Raw genomic sequence first — 27,892 nt, 5'->3', positions numbered from 1 at the left:
CCTAGTTCATATGAAATTCTCTTGCTGATAATAAACTCAGAATAGGCACCTTGGGTCACAACTTTTATTTCTCCCCTACCACCTAATGCTGCTTTAAATCCTTTAATAAAGCCAAAAGCTTGCCTTCTCCCTTCATTTCTTAGAGGCCCAGTGCATGAAATTCATGCATGGAGCGGGGAAGAGGGGGGTCCCTCAGCCCAGCCTGCATCCTCTCCAATCTGGGACCCCTAGAGGGATATCCGACTTCCTGTTTAGACCCGATCCCAGTTGATCAGGCCTAAACCAGCAGTCGGACATTCCTCTCACAATCCAGGACTGCTGGCTCCCAACTGCTCACCTGCCTGCCTTCCTGATTACCCCTAATCGCTTCTGCCTGCCAGCCTGACCACTTCATAATCGCTCCCATGCCAGCCTGATTGATGTCTTAACTGCTCCCCTGCCAGCCTGTTTGCCCCCAACTTCCCTCTTATGCCAGCCTGGTCACCCCTAACTGCCTTCCCCTACTGGCTTCTTTAAGCTGCAGGGCTACCTTGTATCAACAGTAGATGTTTAGACATAGTCCCACCTCCTTGCTGTCAGGTGAAATAAGAGTCCTGGCTGTCAGGTGGCAGGGAGCTGTCTGACCAATGGTCAATTCTCTGCGGGTGGGACTTCCTCCTCCCTGCTGTCAGATAGCTGTCAGACCACTGAGCTGCCTGACCAATGGCTGATTCTGGCTGATTCTGTGGGGGTGGGACTTCTGTCAGAGTCTGGGCCAGCACAAACTGGGACACAGCATCAAGTCCCCCTGTGCCAGAAGAGTCAACTCCCCCTCCACTTGTGTGTCCCCTAAATGCAACATCCAGTCTCATGGAGGGGCTGACAGGCCCAGACATGCCAGAGGCTGGGAGCAGTGAGGCTGGATCTGCCACTGGAGTAAGCGGATCCCGCCTGTCCACCTGGTCCCCAGGGCTCCTGGCCAGGCCTATAGGCCCAAACAATCCAGCCTCGCTGCTCAGCCCCGGACACTTCAGAGGTCACAGAGCAGCCAGGCTTGATCCGCTACTGGAGTGGACGCATGACCCCCCGGCTGGACACGCCAGGCACCTCTCAGCCACACATCCCAACCACTGGTGGCGGGGATCCATGTGTGGGGCCTGGCCGCCTCCCAGCCGCACACCCAGTGCTGCCTCAGCTGGTGGCACCATCAGTTTGTGGGGGCGCGAGTGCCTCCCAACCAGATTGTGGGACTCCAGAGGGGTTGGACTGGGGGACTCTGGCGGGGCTGAGAGTATTGGACACCGCCATCTTGTGGCTATGGGCGCCGCCATTTTGTAGCAGAGTGATGTCTAATTTGCATATTACTCTTTTATTAGATAGTATAGTCCTGCCTGGACCAGGCCTGCTTCCACAGCTTTTGACTCTGCACATCAGGTAAAGCACCCAAGGCCTACGGGATCCCACAGTCCCTCTCCCAGGGAAGACTCAACAGAATGCCTTAGGACCCGCTTCCTGCGGGACTGTTAGATCTCAGATTTCTGCCCAAGATGAACACCGAGTCTTTATCAAGAGGGGGGAAAAAGGCATGTGATTTCTTGTAATTACTGTTCCCAGTACTGATTGAATGCCACATCCCCACTTCTTACTAGGAGGAATAGACAGAACCTATAATTATACCCCCTTGTTTCCTTGTTAGCAATTTTTTAAAGCTAATTCTTGGGCCTTAGTCATTAAATAATTTTTATATATCAATACATTCCAATACTAAACTCAGGAGTGAAGGTAGCATAGGGGAAAGAGAGATGGATTGGAAGAGATATTCAACTCCTCACAAGGCCTTTGGTAAGTCATCAGTCCCTCCCTTCATAGGTCTCATGATCCTCCTAGAGACTCTCCTGTCCAGCTTTGGAACTCCTTCTTTCTAGTCTTACTTCAACCTAGCCTACACTGTGACAACCAATACCTTTTAGCAAACTCAAGTCTAGGCAGGAGAGAGATGAGAATCCTTAAAAAAGATTTCAGGACAAATTCCAATTTCCTTAGCACCACCTCTGGTTTCATTCTCTTCTCCCTTTTCTCTTGAAACCATCTCTCCCAAGCTTGCATGCATACCACTTGTATGCCTCTTCCCTGTGCAGTTCCTGTTTCCTGAACATCCTCCCTTGCATTAGTCACTTGCCATTTAAGTCTGAGGATGGCCACCAAGATCAGACTCTTTAGCTTGTGCTGGGAATGCAACATGCTGGCAGAAAGGGAACGAAGGTCTCTGCTCCTTGGAGAAGGAATCACGGGCCTCTGGCAAGAAGTCCAAGGGGGTCTTCCCAGTTATGCAGGTCTTGTGGGCTTCCCTCCAGAAAAGGGAAGTTGAGACAGATTTCCTTAGAAGAACCCCTCTGATCTCCTCTTGGGATTCGAACCTTGTGTGGATGGAGAAAATGCCTATAGGGTCATGAGAGGGGCAAGTGCAGGGGTTCTAACAAGTGGGGGAGACCCAGCTGAATTGCCAGGTGGACTGGTGGGGCTGAGCCCAGACCACAGGAGTCCGGCTGAGAGTGTTTAGGGTGGAGGAGGCTCTGAATACAGTTGGAATTTTCCCCAAAGGCCAGGCAGGTCCTCCATCAGGCTTCCACCGCTAAGAGGCTAGAGAAAAGATGTTCTGGATGAGATGGACTCGATGGAGGCACAGCTGATTTTCAGGTACATCACACAGCTGAGGGACGTCACCCCACTGGAAGGAGCTCATCTCTCGGCTCTCTTTGAGGAAAACGAGTGAATCCAGACTCCTGATTGAGAGTGAGGAGTCCAGGTGAGCCCTTGAACTGGGCCAGATGGGGGCCCTGTATATACCTAGCAGTGAGCCACAGAGCCACTGGGGGAAGCAGGTGTGGGTGGGGTTTAACTCCAACTAAATCTGAGTTGGAAAGGATGTCCCACCCATGTCTCCACTCTTAGCTTTACCCAAAGTGGTCTCCAGCGTTGGGAGACACCTCCCTTGGCGCAAGATTGTCCCTCAGAGGCACTGTGGCCTGCATCTCCAGGGAGGGACGAGAGGCTGGGCAGTGGTTGGAGGAAAACACCAAAGTGGGAAGCCCAAATGCCTCAGGCTCTAGTTGTCTGCAAAGCCCACTCTGTTCCATTTCTCTCTCTCCACTGGCATCGCCAGCTTGGACTGTGTGCTCAAGGACAAAGTCCAAAGACCCCTCTGAGACCCAGAGAGGGGACACTTCCAGAACCATCTCACAGAGTGAGGGATCCATGCGGAAAGAGGCCCGTAGACCTGAGGAAGGTGAAAGGCATCTATTGTGGCCACAATATAGCTCTCGGAAACAATGCAGGAAAGATGCGGGAAGTAGGGGCTAGCCTGAGAATTGCCTGCCTCTGGAAAAGGGCCTGGCGGTGCAGAAAGGTCCCACCCTTGAGCATGAGTGGGGGACTTGGGAGACTCGTTTCAAACCTGGGCTCCTGGCCCTATCTCAGGGGTGCTGATTCCACAGGGGCTCCCTGGGCTAGGTTCAAAAACCAAATAAATTTTCTCAAGTGGGAAAAATATAATGTGACTATTGATGTCTTTGGGAAGTGGAGGAGCGAGTGCTCTTAAGAGCAAAGAGGAAATCCTCTGCATATAAAGACCAACAGCCAGGGAAACCCTTATGCAGCGAGCATCTACTCACTCAGATAGATGGAGTCCCTGGCCTGACCAGTCATAAGCAGCGAGCTGATACTGGGGTGGGTAAAGACGGGGTTGGGGTGTAGCACAGTGTTAGAAAAGTTAAAGGTTGGAGTGCAGGTGGCTACCTGGATGAATCATCAAGCTGTAGAGGTGCAATCAGGACAGAGCCCTGAGGAAGGAGGAGAGTCTGCAGGCCACCAGAGGATCAGGTGCTCTCAAAGGAGGGATCATGGCCCTTCTCCACAAGCCTGAGCAGCCACAGCCTATGGCGGCTTTGTCACTGCCCCTCACCTAACTTCTGCCCTCCTTCCCCAAGGCCATCCAGCATGTTGCCAAGGTCCTTCCCTGAGGCTGTGGGGCCCCCCAACCACCACCTCATTTTCAGTCTCAGCTTCTCCAACATTCCAGCTCTTTCCAACAGACACATTTCCTCCCATATACCTTCCCTCCAAGTGGAACATTAATTTCTCCCTATATCCACTGGGATCTGTCCCACATCTCCTTGTCTTTGCTCCCTGCCCACAATATCCCTTAAGCCCCATCTAACCTCCAAAAATGGGTCCCACCTCCCCAAGACCTAAAACAGGGCCTGGTCCCCAATAAGTGCTCACTAAGTAAGCGGTGCAATATCCCTGCTCCATCTAACCTCCAAAAATGGGTCCCACCTCCCCAAGACCTAAAACAGGACCTGGTCCCCAAGAGGTGCTCACTAAGTAAGCGGTGCATTACTCTGCCAGGCATTCTTCTGGCCGCTTTACCTGTCTTAATTCACTTACTCCACACCACCATGTGAGGTGGGTACTGTAACTTCCCACCTCATTCCACAGGCCTGAAACTAAATTTATTCAGTACACAGAAAAGTAGGTACTTGTGCACAATTCTCTATTTTGCCTATAATATAACTGCCATCAGCCTGATCTGTGCCCCGCCCATTAAAAAAACATTTGAGCCCTGGCCGGGCGATTCACCTAAAGGCCGAGTTCAATTCCCGGTCAGCCCCTCAGGTCCCCCCTGTCCGTCGTGAAAAGGGAGGCAACCTTGATATGGATCGCGCTCTCCTTTCCTCCCTCTCTCCCTGCCTGCCTGTCTTGCTCCTCCTCCCCCCTTCCTCTCTAAAAACCAGTAAACATATCCTCAGGTGAGGATTTTAAAAATAAGCATTTGAGGGGGCGCTGCCAGCATTCTCGTATCAGGGATGCGCAGCAGTGGGAGGCACACGCACCCGCAAGCTCAGCGGCTCAAAGGGAGGGCGGCAGGCAGGCAGCCAGGGGATCCTAATAAACTGCTTACCTGTGCAGGGCATGTCCCTCCGGGCCTTTCCGGGAGGTCGTTAGGCCCGGAGCCGGCTTTCGACTGAGTCCCCGGAGATCAGAACCCGGAGACCTTCCTCTCTGACCCGCCCCGTTCCTGCCCCGCGATCCGCGCTGGTGAGCGGCCCGCAGCCGCACACCGGTTTCTCCTCGCCCCGGCTTCCCGCTCTGGAACTCGTTCTGGCCTCAGTCCTTCCGGACACGGCGTGTCTCACCCAAAACCATCGGGACGTACACCTCTTGAGGGAAAAGCCGCCACTGCGCATAGAAACCTTTTAGGGTTTACTAGTCCTGGGCACCGTTTACATTAAAATATGCCACAGTTACAATTGCGCCCTGGACATTAAGACCCCCGAGCGCGGCCACGCGAGCGCGGAGGACTCGCGCCGCGGCGCGCAGGGACCCGGAAGTCCCTGCAGTACTCGGGGATTTACCTGCACGTCCCTCTTCCGGACCTCTCAGATTTCACGTCCCAATCAGCACTCGAGAAGCATTTTGAAACATGGTGGTCTTGGTTTCAGAATATTTATACACGTTACCAAATTACACTGTATGGTGTGTTGTCATTTCACCTCGCTCTATACTCTACGTGGCGCCGCCATCTTGCGCGGAATTGAATCATGGGGGCCGCCATTTTGCGAAAGAGGGCGGGTATTTCCGGTTCCGGCGGGGGATGTTCTCTCTTTTCCTCGCAGGGCTGCGGCGGTGGTGGTTGTGCTGCTGCTCTCGCTGAAGTATCCAGGTCCATCCTCGTCGCTGCGGCGACACCCACACCCGCCACCGCCATGACTGAGCAGATGACACTTCGTGGCACCCTCAAGGGTCACAATGGATGGGTGACCCAGATCGCTACCACTCCCCAGTTCCCGGACATGATACTGTCCGCCTCTCGAGGTACGAGCTGAGATGCGGGGCGGAGGATTGGAGGATAAGAGAGGTTATACCTGTCGCATGGCTGGGCCAGTGGCACGCGGCTGGGAAAACTGGGTGGAAGCGGTGTGCGGACCTGTACCCAGGCCTCAGCCGGGATGCAGACATGGAAACAGGTCAGCAAATGGCTGCCAGGAGGATTTCAGGATTAGGGGCTTTTTTTATTTTTTGACTGCCTCCCCGTCGGTGTGTGTAAGTGCTGGGGAGCCTACGGGTCGTGCGGGGCGGTGATGACACCAACATGCCATCTGAGTGCTCGTGCGGAAAACCAGAGGCTGTTTCTGAGCTGCCGCCGGCCCTCTGCCCAATGGGAAGTGGGTGGACACCGAGGGGGCTGCGCAGAACTAGTCCCCGGCCGGCCGAGCCGGCCCTTTGTCTTAGGTTTTCTTCTCGCCTGCACCTGAGTGCGTTCGAAAGCTTCTTGCTTCTTCCGTTTGCGCCCACACTTAAAAGAGCTGAAAGATGACCTGATAGTGTCTGGTGCTTAATTGGAAAGCTTCCGTGTACAGGTTTCGGTGAAAGCATCCACCATGGAGCGAGTGAAGCGATTTGACTAGCTGCACACTGCTGCAGCCCACATCTAGTCTTCCCACACCTGAGCTACTGTGTTTTGCATTAGACGTCAGATAAGACTGAAATAGATGTTGAAATGGCTGGGTCAGGAAAGAGCGTCCCTAATCTCTGCTGAATTTAGGCACACCTGGGTTAAATTCATGGTGTTGCTTAGCCCCACTTGGTCCTTGAATAGTGGGTCACTTGGCCTTGGCTGGTAATGTGCTCAGGGCCGGCAGTTTCCCTCCCTGCCTGTCCTTCGTTAGATTGCAGACCCACCGAGGACCTTGAGGCATCCTGAATTGTCCAGTAGGTAAGCAAGTGGTCTGTAAGATTACTCACTGAGCTTCCTTTCCTGTTTTACTTACCTATAGACAAGACCATCATCATGTGGAAGCTGACCAGGGATGAGACCAACTACGGCATCCCACAGCGTGCTCTTCGGGGTCACTCCCATTTCGTTAGTGACGTGGTCATCTCCTCAGATGGCCAGTTTGCCCTCTCTGGCTCCTGGGACGGAACCCTTCGCCTCTGGGATCTCACAACGCAAGTAGCTGCTCTCTTAGCTCTGGGGGGAGGTAGGTTCCCATGGGCTTTTCCGTCCCTTGTGGGAACTATAAGTCCAGAGAGCACCTAAGAGAGGGATCTCGGGTGCTTGCGCTCTCTCCTTGTTGCTTTCCTTTTTCTATATAAAAGTGCTGAGGGATGGTCTGGTTGAGTAGTCTTGCCAGATATTGCCATTGAGGCGGCAAGAGTTTGAACAGGTTCTGCCTTGGGAACATAATGGAGGATCCTGGTGATGACAGGCGACATTGTCAGCCAACCCCATGTGGGAGTGAGGACATGTCCTGCAATTCTGAAGGGAATCCTCTGGCGGATTCTTACCAAAGGGCTGGCTCTGTGCAGATCCATGTCCGGGGTTGATGATGAAATGCAGCTTAACTGGAAGCTTGCAAAGTGTGTCTGGGCAGTGACCGAGTCCTTCCTCGCAGGGGCACCACCACACGCCGATTCGTGGGCCATACCAAGGACGTGCTGAGTGTGGCCTTCTCCTCTGACAACCGGCAGATTGTCTCTGGCTCCCGAGACAAAACCATCAAGTTATGGAATACTCTGGGTGTATGCAAATATACTGTCCAGGTAAAGTGAAGACACGTGTTATGGTGCTCTCCCACCCTCTGAACCTGGGCCTTATGTGGTGACCTCAGGCTTCATCTGATGAAAGTTTCATTGATCTTGAAGGTTTGGGTTTGGGGGGGGTGAAAACAGATTGTCGTTATAACCGAGAAGTGGGGTCAAGAGTTTCATGGACGGGATGATTTTTCCTAATTTCATTTTCATCTGTAGGATGAGAGCCACTCAGAGTGGGTGTCTTGTGTCCGTTTCTCGCCCAACAGCAGCAATCCCATCATCGTGTCCTGTGGCTGGGACAAGCTGGTCAAGGTGAGCTCAGAGCCAGGGCGTAGGGTCTGCCAGCTGGAATGTGTTCCTCCTCTCTCCCAGATGGTCATACACTTTGAAAGATTTGTCCCTCGGTTTACTTTTCTTCCTAGTTTATCTAAAATAGCCAATTGATGGCCCTAAGTCCATTATGAAGCAACAGAGCATTTCTTGCCTGTTTTAATCCTGATTGTCCACAAGTAGCAAGGCCTTTTTTTGGTCACTGATTGAATGAAAAACGGCCACCAGATCCAGGAATGCTTTTAAACGAGTGTTAAAGGCCCTTTCTGTTTGGCTAGAGCTCTTCCGACTCGACAGCTCCAGAGCCAAGTTCTTTATCTATGACCACCACCACCACCCCTAATTTAGGTATGGAACCTGGCAAACTGCAAGCTGAAGACCAATCACATCGGCCACACAGGATACCTGAACACTGTGACCGTTTCTCCAGATGGATCCCTCTGTGCTTCTGGAGGCAAGGTACTTGGGCCAGGAGTCTCCTAAACAATGGGTACAGTGTCTTAGAAAGAATACTTGACAATAAGATAGTAATCTAAGAAAAATATTTCCAAAGATTGCTTTCTGAAAGTGACATCTTGAAGGCATACTGTACTGTTCAAAAGAAACAGGTCTTCAATAAATCTGGTTTCTTTTAAAGCTATTGATGACATTAGGATTTCACCTAACAAACGGTAGTTTGATTTAGATCACAGACTCTTGGTAGTTTTGGTGAGTTGGGTGGTGCATTAAAGGAAAGGTATAGAGGTAAATATTGCTTCGTCAATCATTGGTTTTGGGGAAGTTTGGGGGGGGGGGTAGTTGAGATAATCTTGAGACAGCTGGGGTTAACATCTGGAAGAGGTCACATTACCCTGACTCAGCTTTGCTCTCTCCCAGGATGGCCAGGCCATGCTGTGGGACCTCAACGAAGGCAAGCATCTGTATACACTTGATGGTGGGGACATCATCAATGCCCTGTGTTTCAGCCCCAATCGCTACTGGCTCTGTGCTGCCACTGGGCCCAGCATCAAGATCTGGGTGAGTAGGGGCTGCAGTTGAGGACCGGTACCTGGCTATACTCTAAGCCACATGTGTCAAACACAAGGCCCTCGGGCCAAATCCGTCCCGCCAGGCCTTGCAATGTGGCCCGCACCGCGCTGTCATCACTGCACTCCGCTGCGTTTCCATCACAATGAGTTTATGACTGTTCAGTAAACCATTCGGCCCGCGATTTAGGCTGGATTTTAGATTCTGGCCCCTTCTCTGAGTGAGTTCGACACCCCTACTCTAAGCCATGGCATCAATGTGGTGATTTCCTGAACAACTGCTGTCAGTGGAGGCCCAGCAAAAGCTACTTAAAATTTCCTGGGTTTAGGTTTACAATGATTAGATCTTTGCCTACTTAAAGGAATGGCTAAATAGAGCAGCTTATTCAACCACAGCACAGTTGACATTTTTGTCTGAATGTTTGACAGAGGGGTGTAGTAGTCCTGTGTATTTTAGGATGTTCAGCAGCAAAACTGGTCTTTACTCACCAGTAAGTGCCTATAATAGACTCCCTTAATGACAACCAAAAATGTCTCTAGGTGAGTGCAGAAATATCCTGTTGAAATTATTGAGGTATAAAGTGGCTTTTGAGACGGGACTTCTGTTTGTTTTTTTGGGGGGGGGGGGGGTGTGGGTGTGTGTGTGTTTAGTATCAGTGGCATTAAAGTGCAAAGAATTGCCTTACCTCCATTTTGCTCCTTCCCCAGGACTTGGAAGGCAAGATCATTGTAGATGAATTGAAGCAAGAAGTTATCAGTACCAGCAGCAAGGCAGAGCCACCCCAGTGTACCTCTCTGGCCTGGTCTGCTGATGGCCAAGTAAGTAGGTGTACCATTTAGCGGGAAGATGGTGGTCTAGAGCAGCAGTTACCAATGGGTGGTCTGTCCATGAGGTCCCGAAAGGTTGGTGACTGCAGGTCTGGAGGGAAGTGATTACCTGCTTCCAGTTCAGTTTAATTTGACCAATTTACAAACATATTAGTTCTTCCTCTAGGAATAATCACCCATAATGTAGTTAGAAGACTGGGGATCTAATGGGACTAGAGTTTCATTACTCTGACGCCACTCATTTCTCTTTTGCAGACTCTCTTTGCTGGCTATACAGACAACCTGGTGCGAGTGTGGCAGGTGACCATCGGCACCCGCTAGAAATATATGGCAGAGCTTTAGTAATAAAATGGTTTTCTGGCTTGTAGAAAGCGTCTTTTCTCTGATTAGGGAAAAAAGCTGCTGCTTTCCATTCTGGAAGCAAATGCCAAGTAAACAAGGCTTTGGGGAAGAGGGAGAAGTCAGACCATGTTGGGTACCTGCATTCATAATGTCCTATTTCATGTAGATCCTCAATGCCTTTTAATGTTTTTATTGACTTGAGGGGGAGAGAAATACCCATCTGCTGTCTCCCACATGCCCCCTACTAGGGATTAAGCCTGCAACCTGGGCATATACCCTGATTGGGGATTGAATCTGCAACCTCTGGGTACATGAGGTAAGGCTCAACCAACTGAGCCACTACACCAGCCAGGACCAGGTCCAGCGCTCTTTAACACACACGCGCGCAAAGAATTTAACAGGTACATTCTGTTTTTCTTCCAAAGGGAAGATTAAAAAACTTTCTGAAACTCCAGTTGTTAACATAGTCTACTTCATATTGGGTTTTTTGTTAAGCTAGAGACTTTTTAATAAAGGCAAGTCAACTCACCAAAAGAACTACCTAAATCCTTTTTGCTCCTCCCATACGGGAGAGTTAAAATTATATACAATGGTCTGGAATTAATCACAGAACTGGTATTAAAGTAGCCCATTTATATACATAGACACACTAGAGGCCTGGTGCATGAATTATGCCTGGGTGTCCCTCAGGGTAACCTGCTGGGATCAGTCTGAAGTCCACAGCCAACACTGCCTGCAGCTCCTTCCTGCATCCGGTGGCCTCCCGGCATTGGGCCAAAACTGGCTCACCAACATCTCCCAGGGGGCTCAGGTGAGGGTTCTGGCCAGGCTGAGAGACCCAGGAACATGATTAGGGTCAGAGAGGGACCATGGGAAGGCTCCAAAGTGTGTCCAGCCTATCTTGCCCAGTCCTGGTTTCACAACCTGAGCAGCAAGCTAACCTTCCACTCCGCATCTACTCTATGGTGGTCAGTGCACATCAAAGCCAGTGGTTGAGTGGCTTTAGCATGTTATTAGCATATTATGCTTTGGTTGAACAGTTGACGAGACACTTCACATATTAGGTTCTCATCACATAGGATACCCTCCATTTCTCCTCAGCTAACAGTAATGGAGCATCTAGCTTTATCTCTAGCTCCATGGGATTTCTAGACATAGTCACCTATACTTTGAAAATGGGCCTGAGCCAGGAGTGTGGAAACTCAGAAACAATCCTAAAGCATCAAAGCAGCAGGAGACAGCAATCAGCAAATGCTCTTAGAGTATGCCAATAAAGTAGGTAGGTCGTACAAATGGGAGGAATGATAGGGTTTATGTTCCAATCTCTAAACAGAACCTCATGTGTTTTCTGTTCATCTAAAGGAATGGACTCCATAAAAGAAGCAAATAAAACTTTTTTCTTTTTTTATTTCCACAACCCAACTTCCCTTTTCCCCAGGAACATAATTGACCTGGGCCATCAAAGCACAGGACAAAAGCTGATAAATGACACAAAGCAAAGGGTTACTAGAAAAATATATTATACCCCAGGCACTCCTAGGGACCTAAACCCTGCTCCCCATCAGAGCTCATCAAATGAAACAGAAGACATGAGAGAATGGAAATAACCTCCGCTGAACAAAGGGGAAAGGAGTCGCAGTGAAGAGGGTAGGGTGTGGTTTGCTGGGGAAGGGTAAGAATAATTTATGGGGGGGGGGGGGGGGGGGGAATGGTATGTGGTTTCAATCATGTCTACCACTCCAGATCTCACTGAAACTAGATTCTGGCCAGTCTATGGAGGTAGAAATTGGGATAGAAGGAAGTTTAGAATCCTTCCTTTCCCAGTGGAGATGGTTCTTTATTACCCAGCTCTACCTTTTGCCCAGCCTGCCTCCCCTCAAAAAACCTCCACATTCCATAGTTAAACTTCCATTAGAAAATGGAATTGGAATAGGGATAGTCATGTCTTGCCAAAATCCTCAAGCCTGGGAACTGATGTGAAGATTGAAAAGCAGGGATGGATAAAGAGAAGATAATAAAATTAGATCTTCCCTCCCCTATTCAAACTTGGTCCCTGGGTGGACAGGAAGGGAAGACTAGGTAGCTGAGAGCAGAGACCCATGCAGGTGAGGCAGAGCTGGAGGCCAGAAAGGTTCCTAGGCTCCTATAGGGGAAATCGGGGGTCAAGGAAGAGCAGAAAGCAATGCAGAACACTTAGGGAGCCTTTAGCCCCAAAACTTGGGCCACCCTCCACCACCACCCGCCCCACCAGTGCTGACCAGAGGGGCCCCAGCGGGTGGTAGGCTGATCAAGGGCACAGCTTAATTCGGGTACCCTTGGAGAACACCCGGAAGAAAGGGAAGACACGCTCGCCCAGAAAGGCAGCCGAGAAGGTGTGCACGTGGGCCAGAGTCTCTGCGTTGTAGAAGCCCAGGCGACCAGCCTCATAGTCCAGGTACACTCCGAAGCGCCGTGGTTTCTCACTTGGGCTCAGCAGTGTCTGCTCCGTTGAGCTCTGTGCCTGGTAACGTTTGCCATTGGTGCCCACACACCACACTTCCCTCTGGAGCAGGGGCTGCTGGGGTAGATGGAGACGGCGGCGGCGGTGGTGATGGCGCGAGGAAGAACTGGCATCCCCAATGCCCACAGAGGAACCCCCAGAGCCCACCTTTTCCTTATGATGGGTAGATTCTCGGGCAGCACCCACAGCCCAGCCCCGCCGTCCACCCACCTCTACCTCCCAGTAGTGCCGGCCAGAGCGGAAGCCCTGGGCCCCCAGTACGCAGCAGTCAGCTGAGAAGCACTTGGAATGGTCAGCAACCTTCTGCCGCCGTTCTGCCAGGCGGACCCCCCGGCGATCAGGAGACAGCATCAGGGCCGGGTGAGCCGTGTCGGGGTCCAGTGTCAGGTCCACTTGTGGGAAGAGGACAAATTCACCAGGGATGGGTCCACTGTTGCCCATCAGCAGCCAACTCCAAGGTTCAGCCTTTCCTAATGCCCTCCCCCATTCACCTTCTGGACCCCAGCAGTCCTTAGTGTCCCACCCCTTCCTAAAGGCCAGGATCAAGTTCCTTTAGGTTCTAACACTTCCCCTATTCTTGTTTCCAGGACACTGGACAGGTCTTCCCTCTGGCCCTGGCTCTTCTTGCCAGCACTCTCCCCAACACCTACCTGAGCTAGGACAGCAGTCTTGGCTTGAAGCCCCAGATGGCCTACCTGTAGTCTGCTCCATCTCAGCCCCCAATCTTCCCTCAGAACCTACTCTCAGGTCTGTGAAGGTAAAGGCAAAGGAAGGTCGCACAGGTGACCTCCCTACCTCGAGCAGCCTGACAGAACATCCGGCTCATTTTCCTCACGATGGCGTCTGTCAGGAAGTCATGGCTATGGGGCTGACACGGGTCAGGGGACCAGATCTCGGGGGGCTGCAGCTGTATCTCTTCACACCTGGAGGAAGGGGACCAGGCAGGGGGGACCGTGATATTCCCAGGGGAAGGAGAGGAGGAGAGGGGCAGGAGAGCCGAGAGGGGATGGGGAACCAGATGCCACTAGATTACAAAGAATAATGGGTGAGAACACACCTATTGAAAGTCTCCTTGATGTCCTGGGAATAACAGAAACACAAAGAAGGAGAGGGAGAAAGACAAAAAGAAAGTCAGCTGTGCAGGGATGGCCCCTTTCTCCCTGCCTGATTCTAGCCATAAAGACTGAACATAAACAGGGAGTGAGAAAAAGCACTTCAAGGCCTTCAATAAACATGCATCCGTCTCACTCATCTTTGTGCCTCAGCACACCTAGCTCATCTCTTCCTGCTGTGAGCCTAGGAATAGAATTTTCAACTCGGTAAACTAATTTTCACAATATGACTTGGTTATCTCTTTCAGAATGTCACTGCCAAAAATTCTTTCCTCAACTCTCATTTAAAACCCTCCTACAACTGAAACTCCTTTATTTTCATTAGGTATAATCTCACACACCACATTTTACAATAACTCTCGTCTTCAGCCTCAGAAGACCTTTAGGTCTTCAGAAGAAATCTCTGTGGATTCATCCCAGTAAAAAAAAAAAAAAAAAGCTGCTATGGACAGGTGTCACACACAGGGTGCTGGGGAGCAGACAGAGAAGTGGACCTGCTCACCTGGAGCAGCCGCAGGCCCCCCTGCTGGCTCCGTTCCTGGGCCTCGTTCAGCAGGCGGCTCAGCTGGGCAGCCTGCTCAGCCAGAAGACTGGCCGCTGCTCCCGCCCGGCCCAGCTGGGCTTCGTGCATCTCTCGAAGGCGCCGCTCCAGCCCTGCCTGCTCTTCAGCCAGAAACCTTGTCAGCCGTCCAAACTCTGAGGCCACAGCTGCCAGCTCTGACTTCATCTGGCTCTGGGATGATGCAAAGGGGATGGTGGATACCACCTCAACACACAGAAACATAAACCTCCAATTTGGCAACTCTTGCCCCTCAATCCAAGGCAAAGGAGCCCTACATCCCAAATGGAAAGAGGCCTCTGTCCCCTTTCCCACTCCCAGCCTTACCAGGCATCACTTGCCGCATCACTGGTCCGAAACTCACCCGCCTCTGCTTGCTATGCTTCTCTCTACCTTGGCTGCCCAACTTGACTCATTTTAGGTCCAAGTTTTACTATCTCCTAAGAGAAGCCTTCCCTCCCTCCATATCTAAATCAGGACCACCCCCATAAATCAATGTCTCTTCATGGCATAGCTCTCAACTAGAAATGTTGTGTTAACATTGGAGTACCCTTTAACATCTTTTCTCTCGCTACACCATAAACTTTGCTACAGGATCCTCGCACCCTGGCATAGTGCCAACCATGGAATAGGTGCTTGGTAAGAACTTATGAAATGAATAAATAAAAAATCAGTAATCAAGCCAAAACCAGTTTGGCTCAGTGGATAGAGCGTCGGCCTGTGGACTGAAAGGTCCAGGTTCAGTTCCAGTCAAGGGTAAGTACCTTGGTTGAAGGCACATCCCCAGCAGGGGATGTGCAAGAGGCAGCTGATCGATGATTCTCATCGATGTTTCTAACTCTCTATCCCTCTCTCTTCCTCTCTGTAAAAAATCAATAAAATATATATATTTTTAAAAAAAATATGTAGGTACTTCTATTATAAGAGAAAATGTCTGTCCACTCCCACCCATTTGCTGAGCTGGGCAATCCCAGATGGTGGACAGGCTTTTGCCCATGTACTATCAGCTAGAGACGTTCCTGGGACAAAGAGTGATAGGCAGAGGGGGGAAGAAAGTCCTGAATGGCCAAGTGGGTGAAGTGAACAGTTAGTTTCTCTATGTCCAATGACTCATTCTTACTTCTCTGCACACCAGGAGCACAAGAGACTCAATTTGAACAACAAGCTGGAGGCAAGACCAACTCCCAGACCTAGATTCCACCACTTGGTGCAAGGCAGCCACCAGCAGCAGAGTCCCTAAATCTGGGAATGTATATAAAGTGTAGGTGGCAACAAGCACAGACAGGCCCTGGGAAGTGGCAAGGTCCTGCCACCGGCCAGGGTGGCAGGCACAGAAGAGATGGGGGAAGAGGCCCGACAGGAGGGATGTCTCAGACCAGGTATCTGAAGCTCAGCATCAGGCCATTCCAGTGCCTAGTGGCCTTATAAAAACAGACGGGATAAGGGGTGGTAATTGGGGGGGAAATAACTAAAATACTCATTGGGGAGAGGTAAGAACTGATGAAAAAAGGCTGAGAAACTGGACTAGAGGATATTGGGTCTCTGCAATCCTAACATTCACTAATTCATCTCCTCCACTGGCCCCCTCACATGCTCAGAGCACTGCCTAACCCCTGCCACCTATCCTGGGATCTGGGGCTTCTGATGGCTGCTTTATGGATTTTGGCTTGCCTCCTTCTGCCCTCTGCTACCCAGTGTGATGGGCACAGCATGGTGGGACAATGGCTCTGGAGTTAAATGTCCTGAGTGGTAAGCCTGCTCTGTGGCCTTGAGCCAGACACCCAATCTCCCCAAGCCAGGCCTCTTGCCATTTTGGAATCTGGGAATGTATATAACTCATCACCCTCTAAGACCCCTCTCTCCTCAGGACCCTGGGAGGGTGTCTACCTCTCCCCCAGGCTCTGGCTGCCCCTCTTCAGGAGATCTCGTCACCACTGTGCGAGTGGGCAGCCCATCCTCCCTGCCCTGACCACAGAGCCAGTCAGCCTGTGAAGGACATTCACCCACCTTCAGCTCTGTCACCCGCCTCTCCTCCTTGGCTTTCATCTTCTGCACAGCCTCCAGGTGCTTCCTCAGAGGTTCCACATGCCCCTGCAGTTTGGCCTGAAGGAACAGTAAGAGGAAGGCTAATGGCCTGGGCTGGAGAAGCACCTGCTCTTCCCCCAGGCTCCCTGCAGTGGGTTTGGTCTCAGAGCCTGATCCCCATCACAGTTATCAAATGAGCATCATCCTCCCACCCTCCTCTTCCTTCTCTTCAGATAACGGCAAAGGCTCCAACCCTCCACCTGCACTCCTGTCCACAGCCCTGGATGCGTGTTCTAAAGGTGGGAGCCTGACTAGAGAGCCCCACACTCCGGTGGAGTGTGCCTGGTTGAGCACCTCATCACACAAAGTCCTCCCATCTGAACGTTCCTGTCTGTGGTCCCGGCCCCTCATAGCAACCTTCCTCATTACTTTCATCTCTAAGCACTTTTCTGATTATTTTCATGTGAAAAAAAAAAAAAAAACAGTCGTTCACCACCACTTGCGAAGTATGAGACTCTAACTGCCTCTACATTTCTAGCCTACTCCTTCTACAGTCTTAGTTTGAGCCATATTTTGTCTTTTTCTGGCTTTATAATACTTCCCAGGCACTGTCATCATTGTAAGTTTGCCTGCCTTTCCCAGGACAGGGGCTCTTGGGGACAGGGTCGCCACTTTAATTTCTGTGTTTCTCCCTGTCCTTCTGCTTTCTCTTCCACTCAATCAGTTGCTGAATGAAAATCAAAACCCTCTCCTCCTAAATACTTAGCCTTCACAACAACTATGCACTTAAGCTCTGTGTTCTAATCATCTGTACCAGTCTTTTTCTTTAAAGGACTGATAGAGACCAAAATGGGTGAGATTAACCCAAACTATTTATTTCCTTTTTTATGTCTTCTTCATTTATCCCTCCTTTTCCTTTAGGGGTAACACAGGGCAGAAAAGCTCAAGCCTAGACTCCAATCTGATCCTAAATGCAGCCAAGTGTCCTGAAGCAAGCCATGATTTCAGTTTCCTCATCTTAAAATGGGAATTGGGAATACTAGAACCTACCTCTTGGGTAGTATGCTTAGTACAGTGTCTGGTATATAGCAACAGATCAGTAAACGTCACCTAGTGTTCCCTACCTAGGCCTTAAGCTTCCAATGAAAACATGGCAATGACCCTTGAATTACAGACATTACTGACTCAGAGTACAAAAGGTCATTGTTCTTGTTGACTATTTTAATATATTTTTATTGATTTCAGAGAGGAAGGGAGAGGGAGACAGAGACAGAAACATCAATGATGGAATCTTTGATCGGCTCGGCTGCCTCCTGCACACCCCACTGGGGATAGGAGCCTGCAACCTGGGCATGTGCCCTGACCAGGAATCGAATTGTGACCTCCTAGTTCACACTCAACCACTGAGCCATGCCAGCGAGGCCAAAAGGCCATAGTTGCAGATAAGTGTTGCAGACAAAAATAATAGTAATAATAAGATTACAATCGATCCATAACATGAAAACAGCATAAACTACACAAAATTTTGCCTTTTGATATCACTTTCCACTTATGTCCAGTAGTGTCAATAATTTCAATTCTATTAATACAGAATTTACGATGCTTAAATTTTCCACTTAGTATTTTTCCTAAATTGTTGATTAAAAATTCTAAGCAGAAATCCAGAGTACTATGTAAGAAAAATTTTCAAGGACCTTTAACTTTTCTGGAGCATTATTTATACAGCATTTGTATGTTACTACCTACTCAATAAAGAAATATTTCTACAACACAATGCCAAGCCAGTGCTAGTCAGTGTATGTATCTAAACAAAACAAACTACTTGTCTGTAAAATAGCCTATAACTTAGAAAGGAAATCACTCAAATTAGTTCAATATAATAAAACTTATGTATTGACATTCGCTGATCAGTTACTGCTGATCAGTTACTGTCCAATTATTTGTGTCTATGTGACCTCCCCAAACTGCAGAGCCTACTGGAGTGGAATTCAATAGATGTGGTTAACACAAATTAAAATCCAGCTTCAGAAACTCTTCAGAAGTCCTGCCAGGGGAGCGTGAAAAAAGGATGGAATGCTCATGGATATTCCACCCTGGGATCCAGTTAACAAAGTTGGCTACACATTGTTTGATAGTTAGAATTAACTAGGAACTGAGGGGATATAAAAAAGAACAACAAAAAGAGCTAGCAACTTCCCCTAATATTGCATGGCCTAAAAGGCAGGTGAGCCCTCAGTGGCTAGAGCGTCAGGACTGACAGGTCCCAAGTTCGATTCCAGTCAAGGGCATGTACCTTGGTTTTCGGGCACTTCCCAGAAGGAGGTGTGCAAGAGGCAGCTGATAGGATGTTTCTCTCTCATCAATGTTTCTTTTGGAACTCTCTATCCCTCTCATTTCCTCTCTGTAAAAAAACAATTAAAATATATTTTAAAAAAAAAAAAAGGTGATATTACTAATGCAATGAGTTCCATCACAGGCTGGGCTTCCTAAAGATAGTCTCCCATCACTGACTCAGAATCTCTAGTGGTAAAGTTCACTCTATTGAAAATACTCACTACCCTGTTTCCCCGAAAATAAGACAGTGTCTTATATTAATGTTTTCTCCCAAAGTTGTGCTAGGTCTTATTTTCAGGGGATGTCTTATCTTTCCATGCGCTAGGTCTTATTTTCAGAGGATGTCTTATTTTCGGAGAAACACGGTAGTAATTTAGCCAATCAGCCAGGTTTGACAATCACTGTGTGGAAGGAATAGTTAACCTGTCATGAAGGGATGTTGGTCTGTCTTAGCTATACGACTTATAGCTGAGAAGTTCTAAACTCACTCTTCTAAAATCAGGGCAACGATAATACTTAAATGAGGTTACCATAGGAATCAGGAGATATGAAAACACAAGTCATAAAACAAAAAAGTTCTGGGCCAATCACATAGAAGCTACCTTCTCCTCTTCCCCGTCCCACGGCTTCAAACACATCCAGGCCTTCTCTAAGTAGTGATATTTGTGCTGGCTGTCTCACAGCCAACTCTCCTTTTCCAATGTCCAAAAAGAGGATCAAAAGTAGGGGGCAAGATATTAAGCAAGATAGACTCAAACTCCAAGATGAAGTTGTATGTCAGAAAAGTCAAACAAACAAGACATCCAAATAGTAGTGACCTTGTTAACAGTATAGACCAGGGTGGGGGGATGGGGTAAGGATAGGGGAGTAGGTCATAACCAAGTCCATCACTTACTAGCAGCTGTGTGGCCCTGTGTATATTACTTAAATCTCTCTGACTCTGTTTCCCGATCTGTAAAATGGGAATAGAAACCATATCAAACTCACAGGGTTGTTTTGAGTTTTAAATGAGACAGTCCATGAAAAATGCTTAGTATAAATATACTGGAGTACACAGTATATGTTCAATAAATATTAACTTTTAATCCTGAAGAAAATAAAGTTCAAAGACATTCAGAAACTTAAGTCTCTCCCTTTTTTCTGAATTCCCAGGAAAGGTAAGAAGTTCTGGCCAGTACGTCACAATGCTGCAGTTGAAGCAAAAGTCCTCAGGGGAAGAACCAAGCCATATCAGTCCTGATGGGTGGAGAACCTATCAGAAGGCAAATTCAGAGCCTCTGAGTCTGATGCTAGGAGTTATGTGCCTACTCCTCAGAGCCCTTCTTGTTCCTTGAGGCCCCATCTCCAGGGGTCTCAATCAAGGAGAGACTTAAGGTCACCCAAAGGAAAATGAGATTGCTAAAGCCCTAGGGGCCTGTCACCTGCACTTCTATACTTAGGGACTGTGAAAGTGAGAAAGAGCGGTGGCTCCCCCCACCCCCTCCCCGGGAGACACAGCCCAATGATATGGCATCACCAGCTTTGCCCAATTTCCTTTGAGAAAGCCAATCCACCTGGTCTTCACTATGTCTACTTTGTCTGTGCACTGGAACCTTCTCCCTCTAACCCTGGTGACAAGGAGAATCACCTCGCCATTACAGGAGATTCTTGGCGGGAGGTGGGGGGCGGGGGGATTTCCTTTTCCCAGCTCCTTACTTCCTCTCCTCCCCCACTAAACTCCCATCTTCTACTTCTCTCACCTTGTACTCCTGCACCACCTCCTCCAATGGCACCACGCTGTGCTGCTTGTGGCTCCTGGATTCTCGGCACACCACACAGATGGCCTCTTCGTCCACTTCACAGAAGAGCTTCAGGGCCTCTTGGTGTTTGGGACAAATGCCCTGCTCATTCCCACGGCTCCCCCGACCAGGTGCTGGGTGCATCTGCCGGATCACCTGGACCATGTTGGCCAGCTGCAGGTTGGGGCGGAAGCTTCTCCTGGGAAAGCTCTTTCGGCATTGGGGGCAGGTGAAGCACCTCCGAGGGGCTGGAGGCGGGGGAAGTGATGTGACAGGGTCTAGCTCCTCCTCATCCTCCTCCAGCACTTCTTCTTCGTCCTCCTCCATCTCCAAGTAGTAGTCCGGGTCTTCCTCCTCCATCTCCAAGTAGTAGTCCTGGTCGTCCTCCTCCTCCATGTCCAAGTAGTAGTCCGGGTCTTCCTCCTCCTCCTCCTCCCACACGTTGTCCATGTTATCCCTGTTGGACCCGCCCATGCCACCGGTCCAGAACACACCTTCCTCTTCCTCCTCAACCTCCTCCTCCAAGTCGCCCTCATAGTCTTCATCCCTCATGGGGGTGTCCCAGCCCCCACCGGCCCCCACAGCCTCCACTTCCTCCTCCCCTCCTCCATTCTCCTCCACCTCCTCCCGGTCTAACTCGTCCCTGTCCTCCTCATCCTCCCCTCCCCACAGCTGGGTTACACACACTCGGCAGAAGTTGTGCCCGCAGCCGATGGACACGGGGTCCGTGAAGTAATCGAGGCAGATGGCGCACACCGCCTCCTCCTGCAGGGTCTGCACAGGATTGGGTGCCATGGCAACGGCAGCCATCTTAGTGTCCACTCAGCCAGCGTAAAAGGTAGGGAGCTGAGAGGAGTCTAGCCTCTCAGACACCCTGACGACCCGGCCCCACCCCCAGCCCTGTCTCTCCACACCTTGCCTCAAGCGCAGGTAGAGAAATGTCCTCCCGACAACTCACCCTCCACACAGTCCCCTTCTCCCAGGCTACAAGCGTGCTGCTGCCACGGGAGAGGACACATCTGAGCGCCACTGCCAAGCCCCTCAGGCAGCCCTGAGTGCAAATTTGCCCCCAACGCTCTCCGGGCCTCCTCATAAACCCCCACCCCTCCTCACTTCCTGGCTCCGCCCCCTCACTTCCGTTCTCCCTCCCAACACTTCCGGTCCTGCCAAGCCACTCTAACTAGTGAGTTCCTTCCGCGGTCGCGCAATGCTCCCTTCCCGCCCCGAGGAGGACGACAGGAAACGATGAGACGCTCTAGCATCCACTCGGGAAGAGAGCGCGAGGGCTAGGACGATGGAGGTCCACATCTCTATGGTGCGGGGGAGTGAGCAACACGGAGAAACAGAAAGACCGGCCACTCCCAGCCCCCACCACTGGGGATAAATTTCGGGAGAAGACGGAACCCCCTGTGGCCGTCCGCTGTCTGTGCTACGACCGCGTCAGCCGCGCCATCCTACCGGCCGGGCACCAAAGACTGCAGCAAGCTCTGCTCACAGCTGATGCCGGAAGCAGAGGGGCGGGCCCCGGGGAGCGTCCTGAAGTATTTCCGGCCTTTCTAGGCAGAGGACTTTGGAGTTTGAGGACTCGGTGCGTCCCTCGGTGACCATCACGGGGCGGGGTCTGAGGCAGTGTGGTGGGTGGCACCAGAGACTTCCCCACCTCTGCACTCCAGTGGCATTTCCACACCCATTTAGAAACTGCCGTCTGGTCGCTTCGCATTATTAGAGGAACTTTCCTAACTGCACCCCAGTAAAAGGATAGTGAGTGGCAAGTCATTGCATGCACATTCACATGATGGAGCACTTGACTGTAGTGTAAAAAGGCGTGGCCGTCAAGCTAATTTTTTTGTTTGTTTGTTTGTTTGTTTGTTTTTGAGAGAGAGAGAAAGAATACGTTTATTAAAGCTGGGGACAGTGAAACAAGGAAGGGCTAAGGTTAGAAGCAACAAGTGCTCTGCTTTGGCTTTCCAGAAATGCTATGGGAAATAAGTGAGCCAAGGCGGGGATGCTGTCAGCTCCCTGCAGAGTCAAAGGAAAAGGGACCTTGGGGCAGGTTCAAGGCGGTTAGCTCGGCGCTCATTGCTCTCCTGACTTTAAATGGTCTGGTAAGGACCCATGGAGATTACGAGGTGCAGGCAGGAGAGAAGAGGAGAAGGAATAGGCGCGGGCGAGCTCCGGGAGGGAGCGTGCACTTCAATACGTATAAAGTGAAAAAAAAAGCAAGGCACCCAACTGTGTAGAGGGCCCTGCCATCTAAAAAAGGGAGAAGGGGGAAATGTTAAATGTACTTGATATTTTATAGTCCTGTGTTTACTCATGAAATAAAGATAATGTTCCTATCTTAGAGGATTTTGTTTGTGCAACCAGAGTTAATGTCATGCCAAGCGACAGAATGCTGCTTAGCACATAGAGAGAATAAGATTTAGCTACGGCTATTCCCCTCGTCTACCCTCTGGATGAATACCGTAGCAGATATTCTCCGGGAATGCCAAGGGTCCGGGATGAGAAGGGTACTTTTTCATGTATGTTGTTCTGTGTCTTTTGAATTTCGAACCAAATAAATGTATTTACCTTAAAGAAAAAAACTTTCCAAGTGCCATTCTTGCTCCGCGAGATCCAAAATGCCTCGAGATCTGTTTTCCTGGGGTCCCAGTCTCAGAGCAGGGGCTCAGAATGCGTTTGTGGTTTTGGTTTTACTTGAGAAAATCGTGTCCAGGTTGTAGCACTCTACTAGATGTCGCTGTTAGCATCTCTGTCAAATAGATTATTTGTGCGGGAAAAAATACTGTGATGCTTGAAGCTTTTTAAAAATGTGTCGTTTAATTAAAAAAAAAAAAAAAAAAAAAAAAAAGACTGCGTGGGGTACAGAATCCCCAGCGAGTGCCGGCGCTCCGGGGTGCGGGTGGGGGAGCTCCAGGTGGACTTGTGCTTCCCAGGGGGTGGGCCCAGCCCGAGAGCCCTGGCGGGCGGGCCACCCGGGGCGATCCGGGAGCCGCGGGAGCTGCTGTGGCAAAAAACTGAGCGTAGCTGGGCAGCGGGTGCGGGGAGCTCACTGGCCGCCGGAGCTTGGCTTGCTTCACCCGCCATTCCCGCCACGGGTAGGTTCAGGGTGGTGTCAGCCAAGCCTCCCAAGCAGCGGTTTCCGTAGTGTAGTGGTTATCACGTTCGCCTCACACGCGAAAGGTCCCCGGTTCGAAACCGGGCGGAAACAACAATCCCTTTTGGTCTAGTTTCTACCTCTGCAGCGCCTTCCTCGCCCCCTCCTACAGGGGACCGGTGGCTGCCACCTGGGGAAGCGCCCCAGGAGTATGTGTGTATCTGGATCTCTGATGCAGGTAGCCGGGGGCTGAAGCGGAAGCACAGCGGCCCCTCCATGGTGCTCGCAGTGTAAATTCAGGTCTTGAATCGCAGCCGTGCTTTTGATCTTTCCCTCAGAAGCCGGCTGGGCCATCCCTCCCACGTCGAGGGATGGATCCGGGCGCAGGTGGGCGCTCCATAGTGCTTGTACAGTTGGTTCTTAAAGTGTATCCCCATCCCAGCGTCTGAGCTTGGTCTCTGGAGACAGAACGAAGAGTATTAGCTGTTGCCCAGCTAGTTCACCCAGTAGAGTATGAGGTCCTTAATGTCCGTGTTGTGGGTCTTAGTCCGACATTGGGCGTCTTCTCTTTTGCAGACCGTGAGGGCCTTCAGGCCACCAGCCCACTGGCTGAAACCCGCCTGCCTACCTTCAACACGGACCGGTGCCTCTGTTACTGGAAGACCAAGGAAGGGCGAGTAGCTTTCCGAAGCCGCAGTGGGACCCCAGATGAACTCGCCCTGGACTTCCCCTCAGTCCAAACCTTAGTCCTGAGAGGTGCCAGGTGCTGAGAGGTCGGGATTCCGTGCTCTCAGCGCCGCCCCCTGGTGTCCAGGTCAAGTCAGGAAAGAGATGAGGTGCCTTTTATCTGAGACCTCATCTTCAGTATATTCTCTTTATCCTCGATGTTAAGCTGATCTTTTGTGAAACGTTGTCCCACACGTTCCAGCCTCTACATTTCCCCCGCACATAAAGGAACGTAAAAATATCCTTTATTTTGGAACACCCTGCCTAACATGAACATCCTCCGTTTACTGGTCTTGTCACAGAAGTTTTCCTTAACTGCAGTTGAAATGCATTTCTTTCGTTGACTGTTTCTTAGCCCATTTCCTATTTTCCAGCTGGGGAAGTCTCCCCACATACACAGCAGACCACAAGAGCAGCCTTATGGTCATATAAAGCTGGTTTATTAACCTTGCTAAGTGAAGTAGTCAGTCCAACTTGGGGAGAAGTGGTAGCATGATGCCTCGTGAGGGCAGTCTGCACAGGAATAGATTGGCGTTTGTAAAAATAGGCAGAGTTGCCAGTTCAGTCCTCGTTCATGAGCGCTAGAGAGTTGCTGTCATTATGTCTTACCTTGCAGCATGTGAATCTAAACAGCCTGGTGTTGGAAGAGTGTGAGCTTTGATGTTTTGTCTTGCACAGAGGCTGTGGATTCCAACGCAAATTGTGGTTAGACCTACCGTGTGCCTCAGTGCTTGAGCGTCCACCTATGAACCACAGGACAGGGTTGGATTCTGGTCAGGGCACATGGCTGGGTTGTGGGCTCCATCCCCAGTGGGGGGCGTGCAGAGGCAGCCAACCGATAATTTTCTCTCAGCATTGATGTCTCTCTCTCTCTCCCTCACCCTTTCTCTCTGAAGTCAATAAAAATACATGTTTAAAAAATAAGCATTTTTTAATTTGTAGTTTCAGAGTCTTTTTTTTTTATCACCTTCACTGGGACTGGAAAATATTCCTTTTAAAATGCTGGCTTTTTAATTAAAGGGAAAACATATTTGATAGGCTTCTGATCCCTGTCTCCCAATAAACAGAGGGCTCCCTGGAGCTTTTTACTACAATTCCTGCTTTTCTCTCCTGTCCACTCCTTCCACTGCAGCCCCTCCAGCCAGACCCAGTTTGAAATTCCCCCTCTGAGTAGTGACCCACACTACTCTTGGCACAAAGGAGTCAAGTTCATCAATTCAGCAAAAGCTTGGTAGGATCTTTGGTCTTTATCTTGAGTGGTGATGGTAGGTGTAGAGGTAGAGGGACTCACTTAGATTTACATTTTTTTCATTTTTTATTAATTACATGTGTACATATCTTCCCATTGCCGCCACCCCACCCCATTCCCATACATGTGTCTCCCCCCCCCCCCCCGCCAGTGTCTTGCATCCATTGGTTACGCTTGTATGCATGCATACAAGTCCTCTGGTTGATCTCTTCAGATTTACATTTTAGAGTGATCCTTCAGAAGTGATGAGCAGCGGGTGTGTGGGAGGGTGGCTGCCCAGGGGGAGGGGCTGGAAGGACAGCTGTCTTCCAGACCTCAGGAGGCTGAGGAGGGGCCCAGGCAGCAGCAGGTGAGGGAGCTCAATGCCTGGTTTGGACCGGGGCAGGAGAGAAGCCCCCAGGTTCCTGCTTTAGATGGTTTCTTAACCAAGAACAGAGACCGCGTGCTGGGCATGGGCAGTGACAGAGGAGAGAAAAGTACAGTAATCCCCTTATCAGCAGTTTCACTTTCCCTGGCTTCAATTATTCCAGGTCAACCATGATCCCAAAATATTAAATGGGAAATTCCAGAAATAAACATAAGTTTTAAATTGTTCGCCATTCTGAGTATTGCAAGATGCAATCTCACGCCCTGGCAATCCCTCTGGCCCAGGATGTGAATCATCTCTTGACCACTGTCTCCAAGCTATACATGCCCTGCCCCTGCTCAGTCAGTAGCCATCTGGGCTGTCAGATCGAATGTTAGGGTGTTGAAGTGCTTGTGTTAAAGTCACCCTTATCTTACTGAATACCGGCCCTAAGGTGCAAGAGTACTAGTGCTGTCAATTTGGATACGCCACATGTGTTTCCTGTACAGTCCTATGTACACACAGGAAAAAGCATAGCTCTGGTTTCAGACGTCGACTGGGGGTCTTTCACATGCCCCTGCAAACAAGCGGGTACCTCATCCACATCTGAGAGCTACCTTGACAAGCAGGGAGAAGCCTAAGCCGACATTTCCAAGACGAGTGGGTCTGAAGCTTGGGGAAAGCGCTCATTGCTAGAGCCACAGATGTGGGGATAACGGTTGGGTCAAGCGGTGAGGCGAATCTGACTGTCCAGGTAGATGGCCTCTGGTAGATGGTGGAGGAGTTGAAAAAGGAGAAAAGACAGCAGGTAAGCTTCCACCAAGGCCAAGGGAGTCGAAATGGGCAAAAAGAGGGGAGGGCAGGTCTGTAGAATCAAATAAAGGAAAGCGGTGAAGCATCCATGGACTGGGACACCTGCAGGCTCCTGGTGCTTGACTGAGGCTAGAGGAGAGCCGTCGTGGCCCCCGTGCCCCCGCGCCTGTGTGCTGGTGGAGAAGGGCTTCCGGTCACAGACACATTAAGGATTCTTACTCCCTAGAGCTCAGCCTCTGCTCCCTGTCCTGATTCCACAGGATTAAGCATAATAGACAGGAAAATATTTTGCAATGTTAAGCCATCATTACTACTTTTGAATTTGCTTATATGTAGATGTACGTATAACATACATTAAAATGCATCCCAATTCTGTACACTAAATGCTAGGAATGATGGGTTTTATTTTTATAAAATACTTACAAGATTTCATTAAGTTTTCAAAATTTGATAAAATTTTAGCTTCCCTTAAATATCACTGACTTAAAATTTGATATTCATTAATTTCAATCTCCTCTCTTAAAATAGGTAATTTTATATAACTTATAGGAAATATATAATTATTTTTAAAGCATGTGTAAAGTTAATTTCTTTTTTACCTATTGGTATTTATATTTATTTTCATTTACATTTTGATGAAGATACACTCAAATCTCATAAACTTTGAGTGCATTTTGTGTTTCTTTAGCATATTTTTGTTGATTTCAGAGAGGAAGGAAGAAGGCAATAGACGCATCAAAGATGAAAGAATCATTAATCAACTGCCTCCTGCAGGCTCTTTCACTGGGGGATGGAGCCCCACAACCCGGGAGTGTGTCGTGGTGTAGAGGTCAATGCTCACCCACTAAATCACGCTAGACAGGCATATTTTGTGTGTTTTAATTCTTTAGCTCTTAACTGTCAATAGGAAACAAGTTAAGTGAAAATTTAAACCTTGCACCTGTCTCTCTAGATTCTAGAACCATAAACACAGTAAAGGACAGAGTTAACCGGACACAAGTCTTCGAAGCTACATTTTAACTTCCCTTCTGCGAGGCCCGCTGCTTTTGTTCACAATTTTTTTCTTTTAATTACTGGGCGTGACTAATTTCCCGATCCGTTAATGGGTCACGCTATACAGTTTGACAAAAGTCATTACCCAGGGACACGGAAGTATTTGTATTCCGGGACTCGGACTGGGCAGGTGGGACTGGCAGAGCTGGGCGTGACCATGACCTACATCTTATAGGACTCAGCGGAAGGCCCTCCTGCCGCCG

At 49.8% G+C, this 27,892-nt stretch overlaps 2 protein-coding genes, 1 long non-coding RNA gene and 3 other non-coding genes across 14 annotated transcripts; 4 read left to right on the top strand and 2 right to left on the bottom strand.

Moving 5' to 3' along the window:
• Nucleotides 1–1,730: 1,730 nt before the first annotated feature.
• Nucleotides 1,731–5,648, bottom strand: LOC123652897. The gene is made up of 2 exons (XR_006742453.1): nt 5,532–5,648; nt 1,731–2,762 (listed from the first exon to the last, which is right to left on the bottom strand). It is a non-coding gene; the product is annotated as an uncharacterized LOC123652897 (long non-coding RNA).
• On the top strand, nt 5,630–10,122 carry RACK1 (receptor for activated C kinase 1). 3 transcript variants are annotated; one of them, XM_036450468.2, is made up of 8 exons: nt 5,631–5,853; nt 6,816–6,987; nt 7,434–7,581; nt 7,789–7,884; nt 8,251–8,361; nt 8,779–8,919; nt 9,636–9,746; nt 10,011–10,122. In XM_036450468.2, exons 1-8 carry the CDS (start codon nt 5,745–5,747, stop codon nt 10,074–10,076), a joined length of 954 nt encoding a protein of 317 aa, XP_036306361.1. In that variant the 5' UTR covers nt 5,631–5,744; the 3' UTR covers nt 10,077–10,122. The 3 variants fall into 3 exon arrangements, with proteins under 3 accessions (XP_036306362.1, XP_036306361.1, XP_045441958.1); XM_036450469.2 differs by lacking the exon at nt 9,636–9,746 and having other exon boundaries at nt 5,630–5,853; XM_045586002.1 differs by lacking the exon at nt 10,011–10,122 and having other exon boundaries at nt 8,779–8,956; nt 9,164–9,675.
• On the top strand, nt 6,111–6,178 carry LOC118726203. The gene has a single exon (XR_004990233.1). It is a non-coding gene; the product is annotated as a small nucleolar RNA SNORD95 (small nucleolar RNA).
• LOC118726199 lies at nt 7,232–7,306 on the top strand. The gene has a single exon (XR_004990230.1). It is a non-coding gene; the product is annotated as a small nucleolar RNA SNORD96 family (small nucleolar RNA).
• Nucleotides 10,123–11,479: 1,357 nt separating the features above from the next.
• On the bottom strand, nt 11,480–22,003 carry TRIM41 (tripartite motif containing 41). Of its 7 annotated transcripts, none has more exons than XM_045585995.1 (7): nt 20,367–21,984; nt 19,523–19,579; nt 16,276–16,371; nt 14,212–14,475; nt 13,655–13,677; nt 13,393–13,520; nt 11,480–12,989 (listed from the first exon to the last, which is right to left on the bottom strand). In XM_045585995.1, exons 1-7 carry the CDS (start codon nt 21,213–21,215, stop codon nt 12,385–12,387), a joined length of 2,022 nt encoding a protein of 673 aa, XP_045441951.1. In that variant the 5' UTR covers nt 21,216–21,984; the 3' UTR covers nt 11,480–12,384. The 7 variants fall into 7 exon arrangements, with proteins under 7 accessions (XP_045441951.1, XP_045441952.1, XP_036306346.1 ...); XM_045585996.1 differs by having other exon boundaries at nt 14,212–14,442; nt 20,367–21,981; XM_036450453.2 differs by lacking the exon at nt 19,523–19,579 and having other exon boundaries at nt 20,367–21,980.
• A 1,540-nt stretch (nt 22,004–23,543) lies between these two features.
• TRNAV-CAC lies at nt 23,544–23,616 on the top strand. Its single transcript has one exon. It is a non-coding gene; the product is annotated as a tRNA-Val (tRNA).
• The last annotated feature ends 4,276 nt before the right edge of the window (nt 23,617–27,892 follow it).

The sequence above is a fragment of the Pipistrellus kuhlii genome, unplaced genomic scaffold, assembly GCF_014108245.1.
Source record: "Pipistrellus kuhlii isolate mPipKuh1 unplaced genomic scaffold, mPipKuh1.p scaffold_m20_p_21, whole genome shotgun sequence".
NCBI lineage: Eukaryota > Metazoa > Chordata > Mammalia > Chiroptera > Vespertilionidae > Pipistrellus > Pipistrellus kuhlii.
This window is presented reverse-complemented; position numbering and strand designations above follow the sequence as displayed.